This window comes from Castor canadensis, chromosome 7, assembly GCF_047511655.1.
Source record: "Castor canadensis chromosome 7, mCasCan1.hap1v2, whole genome shotgun sequence".
In the NCBI taxonomy this organism is placed as follows: Eukaryota; Metazoa; Chordata; class Mammalia; order Rodentia; family Castoridae; genus Castor; species Castor canadensis.
The window spans coordinates 23294283-23306788 of NC_133392.1; the positions used below are offsets into that span (position 1 = coordinate 23294283).

General features: G+C 36.6%; 1 protein-coding gene across 5 annotated transcripts in view; it reads left to right on the top strand.

The window, feature by feature from the left end:
* Positions 1-12506, top strand: part of Sorcs1 (sortilin related VPS10 domain containing receptor 1) — a 484666-nt gene that overhangs the window by 350947 nt on the left and 121213 nt on the right. For all 5 annotated transcript variants that reach the window (XM_074078345.1, XM_074078344.1, XM_074078347.1 and 2 more), the window contains exons 7-8: positions 6482-6600; positions 8427-8516. In XM_074078345.1, the coding sequence (XP_073934446.1) occupies positions 6482-6600; positions 8427-8516 (209 nt within the window). The remainder of the gene's footprint in view (positions 1-6481; positions 6601-8426; positions 8517-12506) is intronic.

The following is a 12506-nucleotide window of genomic DNA, read 5'->3' on the forward strand; positions in this document are numbered from 1 at the left end:
ATATAATGATTAATTAAGAGTAATAAATGAATATATTATCTCACGTACTTTTTGTTTTTGTTGCGAAAACATTTGAATATATCCTCTTAGTAATTTTCAAAGGATTATATTTATTGTAGTCACCATTCTGTCCAGTAGATCACTAAATCTTCTTCCTCCTGTCTAACTAAAACATTATATCTTTTCATTGTTATCTTCCCTGTCCCTCTCCATTCTCTGTCCATTGCCTCTGGCGACCATTATTTTACTCTCTACTTCTATGAGTTCAACTTTTTAGATTCCACATATAAGATCGTGCAGTATGTGTCTTTCCAGACCTAGCTTATTTCTCCTTGTATCATGTCTTCCAAGTCCATCCATTTTGTTACAAATTCCTTTTAAAGGCTGAGTCATATTCTATTGTGTACATATGCCACATTTTCTTTAGCCATTCATCTGTTACAGATATTTAGACTAATTGCATATTTTGGCTGTTGTGAATAATATAGTAAGGAAGATAGGAGTGCAGATTATCTCTCTGATATTCCAATTTTTATTCCTTTGGATATGGATCCAGAGTGGGATTGCTGAATTACATGATAGTTCTAGTTTTATTTTTCTGAAGGACTTCCATACTGTTTTCCATAATGGCTGTGCTAATTTACATTTCCGTTAACAGTGCATAACCCTTTTATCTAGACCCTTGATGACAGTTTTCTCTTGCCTTTTTGATAATAGTCATTCTAATGGGAGTGAGGTATTTTAATTTGCACTTATTTGATGGTTCATGGTGAAGAGCATTTTGTCACATATCTGTTGGCCATTCATCTGTTTCCTTCTGAAGTGTCTTTTAGGTCCTTTGCTCAATATTTAAGTGGGTTATTTGTTTTGCTGTTATTGAGATGAGTTCCTTATACATTTTGGTTATTAGCCCCTTACCAAATTCATGGTTTGCAAATATTTTCTCTTAATTGTTGGTTTGTCTCTTTATTGTATTGTTTGCTGTACTGAAGCTTTTTTAGTTTGATTCACTCTCATGCTTACTTTTGCTTTAATAGCCTGTGCTTTGGGGGTCAGATCCAGGCAGTCTTTGCCCAGACAATGTTGTGGAGCATTTCTCCTTGTAGTTTTACAGTTTCAGTGCTTACATTCAAATCTTTAACCCATTTGGTTTGATTTTTGTACATGATGTGGGATAAATGTCTAATTTCATTCTTCTGCTTGTGAATACTTATTTTCCCTTCATTTTCTCTCAATATGGTATTCTTATTCTTGGTGCTTTTGTTAGAAATCAGTTGCCCATAAGTTGTGGGTTTGTTTCTGGGCTCTCTATTCAGTTTCATTGGTCAGTGTGACTTTTTTTTTTATCCCAATGCCATGCTGTTTTGATTATAGTAACTTTGAAATAGATTTGGAAATCAGGTAGTGACACCCCCATCTTTGCTACTTTTGCTCACTATTGCTTTGGGTACTATCAAACTCTTGTTCCATATGGAAGAAAAAACATCATTGGAATAAAAAAATTGAATGTACAGAAAAATACTTGTCACAATGTCTATAGTAATTTATAGGTGGTTTCCTTGAGACACATTGAATAATACTGGTTATTAAAGAGACAGGACTTAAAATAACAATTACAGTTACCATAATCTGAGCACAGTTTAACTAGACACTACCCTAAATACTTTGTAGGAACAAAGTCTTCTTTTGTCACAACACTGGCAAGATGGGTACCATTTATTCTCATGTTATGGATCGAATTTTAGAGCGGCTGAGTGATTTGCTCAGGTTCACCAAGTCAGCAGCTGTTGGATCTTTATTTAAACCCCTGTTCCTAGACTCAAACCCTGGCTTTTTGAAGGCAGCTTCTCTCATTGAATCAGCACAGGCTTGGGATGGATGGAGATTGTACTATTCCAAGCAGCAGCCGTTGCAGAGGGAGAATGCTTGAAAAGAGCAGCACACTGTCCTAATTACCTGTGGCAAGGAAAACATCTGTGTAAGAAAAGTAATGAGATTAATTCTAATGTCTAGCAGTTGCATACATTAATTGACATTAATTAATGGCAAATTACAAGACAGTTCCTATGGAATCGCATCATACACTTACCAGAATTGAATATTGAAAGAGTTCATCATATTTAATGCTATTACAGCGAGTCCCTAGAGGAATAAGAGTGATTGGTCCCTCATTATGAACTGCAGCCAATCTCTTTCTATTTCCATTAGGAGGAGAAAGGGAACAAACCAAGAACACTTTACCAGGCAGGCAGCTCAAAATTGATCATTTACCCTTCAGCTTCTAAATTTCACTTTGAGTCATTCTGAGCAAGAATTGGTTTGAAGACTGCTTCCAAGGGCTTTTATTATGTCACCTAACTGTATATTCAGAATTCTCAGCCTAAAGACATGTTCATTTTACAGCTTAATCACAGTATACAACATAGAAAATGGAGGAATACAGAACATGCAGAAGAGTTAGACACAGTTGACCTCAAAGCTCACAATGACTCCCATTCACCCACTGAGAGGTGTTGGACCAACTCTCTCACATTACTGCCTTCCCACTAAGTGTTGGCATTCCATATATGTTTTATTCATTTTTTCCTATGCAGGCTCATATATATTGATGTCTATATATACAACTTTCAAAACAGTGAGCCCATAATGCAATATTTTGGTAACCTACTTCTAAAAAGCTTCTATTTGGGAATAATTTTAGGTAAACCAAAAAGTTACCAAGATAGTTTAAGTCACATGTACTCTCTACCCAGTTTCCTCTAGTGCTAACATTTTCATAATCAAGGTATACATTTCAAGACTAAGAAATTGACATTAGTGCAATATTACCATTTACTAACCTTCTTTTGTAATATAAACTTTAAACATTCCTTTTAGAAGCAGGATTTTAATAGTAATCAGTACATGTTCTACATTTTAGTTATTCCTCTGTTGCCGGCCATTTTGTTTTCTCCAATTTATTATTATTATTATTAAACACTGATGAACATCCAAATGGATAAAACCTTGCATAGATTATTATTTCCTTAGATAGAATTCTCAGAAATTAACCTGAGATTGAAGGATATAATTTCAAGTATATTGATCCATATTGACAATTATCTCATAACGTCTTAATTTATGGGTGTTTTCATTTTGTATCTAGGCATATCCATTAATAATTATATAGAAACTGAAATATATTGAACAAATATTGACTCAAACTCACTGAGCTTTTTCATGCAATATGGTATAACAGAAATAAACCAAAGTTGGAGTTAGGCCAGCCAATTCAAAACCCCATACTGTCATTTCTACAAATCACAATCTCTTTGAGCTCCATTCTTGGTTTATAGACCATAGTCTATAGTGTTATGAAGACAAATTGTAATAAGTAAGTATGAGAATTCTTTGGAATGTCTGATGCATAGATGCTCAACAAATGTGACATTCCATGTTCCTTTATTTCCTCCCCAAATCTCTCAGGTTTATAATTTCTGTATAGAAGAGTTATAAATATAAATGTATGTTTATATTTTCTATCTTATTTTTGTTCAGGAATTTATGAACAGGAGATTGAGATCTTAAGAAAGAAATTATCAGATATTGTTACAATAAAATAAAAATTATGCAGTTCATCAAGAAGTCCTCATTAGGTGTAAACTTCAGAAATTATAATGAAAGTTGTAATTGTTAGAAGCTAAGAACTCCTAATCAAGAAGCTGACTTTCTGTAGTCATAATTTTTTTCTTTTCATTATCTTATATAACAAGACTCACAGAGATATGGCAGCTCTAGACTCAGAACAATCGATAGTTCATTGATGTTATTGGGAAACAGTTCCTTTCCATCTATTTTTCACACTCATTATGCAATCTTGGCTACAAGATGGACTGCTTCAGATAACAAGAAGTCTAGAGTAGTTTCAAGCATCATATGAGACACAGTGCTGTGCATTGATAGGGGGAGAGTCTTCTACTACAAATCCTCACTTCTCATTTGCCCATGCTGGGTTTAAATACCCTCTTCTAAACCAACCAGTGTTGGGGACCAGGAAGCCCCTGAGTGGACTTAGACCCATATGTAATTCTTTACATTTGTGAACTTCTAAGTCACCTGGAAAAAGAATAAGCTAATAGATTCAATATTGGTTTCCTGAGAAAATAGACAGAGAAGAAAGGATGTTAAAAGTAGGCCATTTACAGTACCTGATGCAGAAACATGACTGGAGACCAAAGTTCAGTTTAAGCAGTCTTCTTAATGGTCAACTATATGCCCTAACGTGATCTCATCATTGTAAAAGATAACGAAAGAGAAAGCAAGAACATTATTCTCAATAATGACAACTAGCATTTGAATAAGTCTGGGTATGAAAACACTATATGTATGTATTTTCAATTAATTCTTACAGAATTATATCTAGTAGGTAATCTACCAGATAGTTGATATTGTTGTCTCTGATTAACAGATGAAGGAAGCTAAATTCAAGAAATATGAAGTGATTTCTTCTAAACTATGCAGCTAGTAAATGACTATGCTATAACTCAAGCCCAGGTCTCAGAGTCACAAATCTTTATTGTTTTATGGCCCCAAACTACCTTTGAAAAAGGTGAAGTAACTTAAAAGCTGCAAAATGGTCTAGTGAAGTGTGAAATTTTGAGGTAAAGGTTTTGTGTGCTACAGAGAAGACAATTCTTGGAAGAGATGAGTCCCAGAAATTGTTTTTAATGTGAAAGATCTTGAGGTGTGCTCTATTGGAACTACAAGAATTTCTAAAAAAGGAGATGGGAAAAGATGAGTAGAGGACCTTTGCTTAGTTCAACTTTGGAGGTGTTTTCACCAAGACTAAATAGGGTAAAGTACTAGATAACTATTTGATGTCCACTGAAGACTGAAGGGTCAAGGAAGATTGTAAGTAGAGCTCATCTTTCTCCTGAGTGTACTAACTACAGCAGTCATTGGAGAGTTGGCATAAATGTGCATGCCGCCCCCTAATGACCCTTCTTGAAGAGCACAGGATACCCAAGTTCCTTATTTGCAGATGGTCCTTCAAAGCTCTGCCTTGCTAATTTCCTTAACAGAAATCTTCCTTACATCCATCTCTGCATACTATTGCTAACCCTCACTTTATGTAAATAATCATCTTCTGATTTTTTTCATTTTGAAGACATGCCTTCATAATGTTTTTGATGTCTTAAAATGGTTACTTAGTCATTAACCATCACAAACAAGTAAAATAATTTTTTATTCAAAAATATATATTCAAATAAATAAAGATGCATGTTCCAAAAATAACCATTTATTATTTGCTATCTTGCTATGTTCCAGGATCATAATTAGAACCTAAGGATACAGGAGAGAAAGAGAAAGGAGAGAGAGAGAGAGAGAGAGAGAGAAGAATGCAATAAAAATAAAACAAGAATCTGTCTTCATGGAGACTACATTCATTACATTCTAATTGGGGAAGGTTATAGAAATAAATAATTAACAAGTATTGTTTTATTGTCCTAAATTCCACAGTGGGAATTAACTTGGAGGAATGTGATAGACAGCAATTATAGAACATCCCCAGAAATGACAATGACCTGAAATCTAGATCTTTTCTGGTAACAGACTGGGAAGAAGCATTTTAGGCAGAAGGAATAGCAATGAAAAGTATATGACATGGTAGAATATTTGGCCAATTTACCGACCCTTAGGCAGGCCAGATTAGAAGAATTATAGGAAGAGTAAAAGAGATGAACGTGGGAAGAAGAGGGAGATTGGAGTGGTGAGTAGTGGAGGTTTTGAATTTATTCTAAGTGCAATGAGAACAAAGTCATTTTATGTAAAGACTTACCCAATCTAATTAAGCAGAGGGCAGAATAGTTCTTATTGAAGAACAAGAATAGCCTTCCATACTTCTAGCAATAGAGACTGAATTGATGTAAGAGTTATTATTACTGATAACTCTGTTTATTGGCTGGTACAGAGTCTCAGATGAGATCCAAGGTCTCTGTTCACTCATCTGTAAAATCAGAACAAAGTTGTTTTTCCTTTTTGTTTTGACTCAGGAATCTCCCAATTCTGTTTCACTTCTAATTCATTTTTATCTTAATAAAAATGTTATTATTTATAATAGCAGCCTGAGATTTTTAATAATTGCATGTGATTCCCTATCTGTGAATTAAAGGTCAAAATGTAGAGGTGAATTCTACTAAAGGGAAAAAATGTAACATGAAATCACTTTAATTTTGAATATATATTCATTTGGGAGAAAAAAATTTAAAGAACAAGAATTTAGAATTGAGGATGCAAGAATTGATGAGTGCATCAGGAGAAGGTAGTGTTGATAGCCAGGGAGTGAAGTAATGACAATAATTTTAACTATAATATCCACAACAGTGATGTACTTAAAGATTGTGAGGTTTGTGTAAAGCCTTGGATCTAGCAAGGGAAATTCAGAATGGTTTCTGTTTCTTTCTGTAACCCACTCCATCCCCTCCCTCCTTCTTTTTTCCAGATTCACAGTACCTAACTTGCCGAATGCAGAACTGTACAGAAGCCAACAGAAATAAGCCTTTCTCAGGCTACATTGACCCAGATTCTTTGATTGTCCAGGATGATTATGTGTTTGTTCAGGTATGAAAGAGCCACTTCTACTCATTGTCTCAGAGACCTTTCTTTTCCTGTTTCTGTCCCTGCTGCAGCCCTTTCTGCCTGCTCCTGTGGCCTTAAGAGTAAAAATTCAAGGAAGACAGGAAGGAAGGGAAGAAGGAAGGGAGAGAGGGAAGGAGAGGGAGAGAAATGGACCATTACTAAGTGTGGTGGCTTCCATACTTACAGAATACTAATTGATCAGCAGTATCTGCAGGACCTTATCAACAGGTCCACCTTAAAAGTGAAGGAAAGGGTGAGCAGGGGAAGCTGTGGTGACTGGAGATGGGGAAAGGCAGAGGTCAGAATAAGAGTAATCAGCTTTTATTGTCAGGCACTGACTGTGATTAGGAGAAAGAGACTTGTTTGAGATGTATTCAACCAGACTTTTCACCTCCCAACAGAGTGGGAAATAGTTTGATTTCATGAGTAATCATGAAAAGGCAAGGATAAGTATGCATTGCTTCTTTTCAGCACTTAAGAAAAATTTCAGTGTTATTTGGACAATGTATTTAAAAATTTTGTTATTGCTTTCCATGTTACAAATGACAAAATTACATTCCTAAATAGCTGATCTATGTGTGCGTTTATATAGATACATAGACATATGTATGACTGTACTACAACTGAGACACATTCAAGACACGTCTATATTTAGAATAATCTTAAGCCTTTAGAAAGTAATTTTAAAAGAAAATAAGTGCCCAATTCAGCCTACCTAATTTTTAAGTGTTTCACAAATGATTATACAAGCACACTATTTCCTTTTTCTTTAAGGAAATAAGTAAAGAATACCCTGATGATTTCAGTTGACATACATCACGTACTGGTTCTAATTCATTTCTCTATCAATGCTGTTCCCAGGAATCTTTTCAAGTCTCTAGCAAAGGTTTACAATCCACACACATGGATTCTGCCTTCAGCATTTCACATATCACTATGAATGTGATCAGGTAACCCACACTAGGACTAAGGGGTGATGTGCTACATACTGGTGAAAATAGTCACTTTCTAGTCACATTCCGAAGTGTCTGGTTCCATGTGTTTGTTGACATTATGAGTATGAAAATTCCACTGACATTCGGAGTCCAGGTTTATATAGGTTAAGAGTGGTTAGCAAGGTGGGACTGGCAGGAGAACACACTACACTATACCCAGCATGGTACTCCTGCCTAGGTAGAAGCTGTACCCCTTCTCCCTTTCCTTCACACCCTCCAGGATTCATTCACCTATATGCCCTGGACAAAACTGGGTTGGTTTTCACAATTTTCTCTTAAAAGATAGAAACCTGATATGAATTTGGACCACAATCTTGGACTGGCTTTCTGTGTGACATGCCAGTACCGTCAGTGGGACATATCTACAACTATCAGTATGACACCATCAAACTGGAACTCAGTGCCCAGAGACAAGAGAGTCTCCTTCCACTGTTGGACTAGAACAGTTTCCTTTTGATCCAGCATGGGCATCTGTTTGTATGGCTATAGATTTAGAACTGGAGAGTTGGGCTGCCTATGGACAATGCACCAGTGTACCGGAGACTTATATGATTGGGGAAAAATAACTGAGAATGTTCTCTAGCCTCTAAAAACAAATTAACTGCATTTTTGTCTAGTAAGTTCAGTTTGGACCTCTAACCAATGTCTCTACAGTGTGTAAGTTGTTTTTGAACTAACTGCCTCTGCTTCCCAGTTGTCTATGACAGGCATCTGTGCTGTTGTGTGGCAGTGATACTCTTCCATTCAAGCAGCCATTCTGTAACCTGAAATCATTTTAGCAATTCTTCTCACAATCTTCTTCTTATGATCCAGCTAACATCAGGAGGAAGACCTCATTACTATGTGTCATACCGAAGGAATGCCTTTGCCCAAATGAAGCTTCCAAAATATGCTTTGCCCAAGGTATAGTCTGAATTGCTTTTTTCAAGTCTCTACTCTCCTCTGGTCATCATAGTTCTAGGTCTACCCATTCCCAAGCATCCTGTCAGTCTCCCATAGTCCTCTCTTTTCATCCCTCATCGCTACTTCTCAAGTTCCCACTTCTTTCCTTTCTTTTTTGCCAGCCTCATTGCTTCCTTTCTCTCAGTCCTGTCTCTCACACATACTGCCTCTTTTTTTCTTTCTCTCTCTTTAGAATTCTTACTATGGAAGCACCTGAATAAATTACTAATTGATTTGCTTTTGCTTTTAATATTAACATTTTCAAAGAGTATATATTGGCTTTTTAGCAAGACAAAAAAATTGGGGGACTGAGTTGTTTAACAGTGCTACAGATGTGACCCATTATATTGTTATTGTTTATTGAGAGGTGTTACAACCACATGGCTCCAACCTTGACTTTCTTTCTCAAAGGGACAACTAATTTTTTAGACTTTCCAGACATTCCCTTTCCTAAAATAGAGGCAAACAAAAGTTAAGACTCTCAATTCTTGACATCCCTGGGCTATCTTTCCAGAAATACTGGAAAACTGTGTTGATATGGAGTGCCACCTAGTGGATACCAGACTGATGTGTGCGCTCAAATCTGCCTGTTTGCATGGGATTTTTGGTGCCATCATAGGGCATTTTAAGTGACCGGAATTTGTGAATGCATTGTGGCTTACTCTTTGAACACAACAGGTGATTGTGGGGGGAGGTGATAGAAGGGATTCTACAGGTTTAAATAGAATTATAGGTCAACTTTGAAGTTTTTACTTTGAACAACTACATAATGAACTTTAAAAACAAATTAAGTGTTCATGTCTCTTTCTCTTGTATTTTTATTCTTGGCTTTGTAGTATGCTATCTTGGACCAACACCACCTATCTAGATACCCAGGAAACTAGGTGATAGACATAGCACAAAAGTACAGCAGGTCTCCTCTCCCACATGACCCAATCATAATAGACTGCTCTGCTTCTCCAAGCAGAATTTTCTTACTTGGCCACCACTCTACCCCTTACCCTAACATTGACAGTGGGCTGTGAACCTCAGCCCATTAGATGTAATAGCACACATTGAACTGCCCTATTAACTCCAAAGAACTATATCCATGTTAGTTATATATTTTCACCTTCTAAAAGACTACTGACAATGGTACTGCCCAGAACCATATGCCTGTGAGAATATATACATTTAAAAGGTTCTTACTGTTGATTTGCCTTAAGATTTTTTTTTTTGGTCCCAATAAGATAGAACTTATAATACTAAAGTTGAACCTTAGATGAGAATTGGATAAAGTTAATATGTAAGAGGCAAACTGAGTGTTATTAAAATTACTCTTCATAATCTACTGGGAAGTTTCCTAAGGAAGATGAAAGTATTACTTCAGTAAATAAGAGGGTTGCCCTCCCACTGTTAGTAGTGAAATGTGATTTCTTTGACCAGAAAATGAAGTAGCTGACTTTCCAGATACGCACCTTTAAAAACAAGAGTTATACTCAATGCCATGAGATGCTCTGATTCAAGAGACTTGTGGAAGGCTAGAGGTGTGCCTTAAGTGATAGAATGCCTACCTAGCAAATGCAAGGCCCTGAGTTCAAACCCCAGTACTGCCAATGAGATAAAGTTACATTTAATCTTAAAAAGAGGCATGTGGAATTGAGAACAAATCAGGAAACAGCAGATTTAAGTCTTCATCACCTGCTCATTCAATGTACTCTTTCAGTGGAATAAGTCTCCACCAGACCAATGCTGTTCGCCACAGAATTGAAGCTAGAACGTAAAATCTTCTGATACTCAAGCTGTCTTTTTTATATAGTAATATCTATTGTTAAAACTTAGCATCACCATCCAACCCTTAAAACTGATGTACTATGAGGAACTGGGAGGGAAGTCCCGTTAACCTAAGGAGCTCCGGAAATGGTAGTTTAAAACACTAAATGTTGGCAAGGATGCAGGGAAAAAGGAACCATCATACACTGCTGGTGGGAATGTAAGCTAGTACAACCACTATGGAGGTTTCTTTAAAAATCTAAACATAGATCTGCCATATGACCCAGCAATACCACTCCTAAGGATATACTCAAAGGAATGTGCCTCAGGTTACTACAAAGACACCTGCACACTCATATTTATTGCAGCACTATTCACAATAGCCAAGCTATGGAAACAGCCAAGATGGTGCACTACCAATGAAAATGTGGTATTTATACACAATGGAATTTTAGTAACAAAGAAGAATGAAGTTTTGTCATTCACATGTAAATGGATGGAACTGGAGAACATCATCTTAAGGGAAGTTAGCCATGCTCAGAAGGCCAAAAATCACATGTTCTTCCCATATGCAGATTATAGAACCAAAACAACTGCAGTAATATTATTGGACATGGGTCACACACTAAGGGAAGAATGCGCACAAGAGGAATAGGGCAAGGGAAGGAAACCTAAATCTTGAATGTGGTTGATGTGCTCACTGTAGAGGAACTAAGAAAGTAATCTTAAACTGGCAGAGGTCACTATGGGAAAGGGACCAGGAGACAGTGAAGAGTTCTGGCAGAGATGAACCAATATGGGTTGTAATACACAAGTGCATGGAAGCAATGCTAGGAATCCCTCTGTATAGCTATCCTTATCTCAAACTAGCAAAAACACAGTGTCTTTCTTATTATCTCCTATGTTTTCTCTTCAACAAAATCAGAGAACAAGAGGGCAGAATAGGTTTCTGGCTGGAAGGGATGGGGAGGAAGGGGAGAGTGGCTCAAACAATGTATACACATGTAAGTAAATATAAAAATGATAAAATAAAAGAAAGAAAAAAATAAAATCAAAGAAGTTTTCGTGAACCTGTTCTAGAGATCTGGGAGACAGGTACTTTGCATTGCTTATCCACAGCCATCACAAAGATCTCTGCTGACAGCTGTCCACCTAGCCATCTAGCCACTCTGGAAGTAAAAGTTCTACTTTGAACCTGAATAGACTGTCTATCCCCTTCCTTCTGCTCCCCAAAGAGCATGTTTCATGAATCAGGCTCATTTGAGCTCTGAGGTTAGAGTGAATACAGTGATTAGTTTATCTTGTTACCACAAAAATGGGAAGTAGGACAGCAAATGAATGGATTATTTGGTCCATGTGGGTGTTTATTTTATAAAGCAATGAGATGCTTCATTACAATCCCATTACACCTTCAAAGAGAATCCCCAGCTTGGATGGAGTGATTTGCAGAAAAGGTGCACACATTCCATGGCCTTCTGTCAGAGCCAGGGCTGCTACAACAGGAAAAAAACAGAGCTTCAGCTGAGCAAAGGAAATCAAGACAAACCAGCATCTTCATGCTCACATGTTCTTTAATCATCTACTGCCATTTTATCAGCTTTTGAAAGACCAGAGTCACCCTGAGCCATATTTTTAAAAATAATATAATGGTAAAGAAAATCAGGAAGGAGATGGGTAAATTTTAATGCTGCCATTGCCTCTAATGCAGCCCTATAGACAGAAAGATGTAGTAACAGTATTCCTTCCCTTAACTTACTTGGAGCTCATTCTGAGCTACTCAAGTGAGATAAATGAGGCAATACATATGGAAGTGCTTGGAGCATTTTGGAGGACATGAAAGCAAGGTAATATTATTATTAGTATGGATCTAGTTGTCTCCATGGTGGAAGATTGATGTGCACTGGATGCCAGTGGTGTGAAGGCATTTTGATTCACAACAGGAGACCCGGATGTGGACCTGGATCTGTCAATAACTTGTTTTGAAACTCTGGATAACTGGTTTATCAATTTTTCCTTTCATATGCATTTTTAAAAATAAAGAGCTTATTTAAAATAATATTTTCTCAAATCTGTTACTCAGAATAAAATATCCTAGTGTTGTTCTATAAAAATTTGGTCCTGTGATCAAGTAAGTTTTAAAAAGAAATAAACTCCATTACATGTTCCTTCCCTGAAGATAAACAATAGCTCACTGGTATG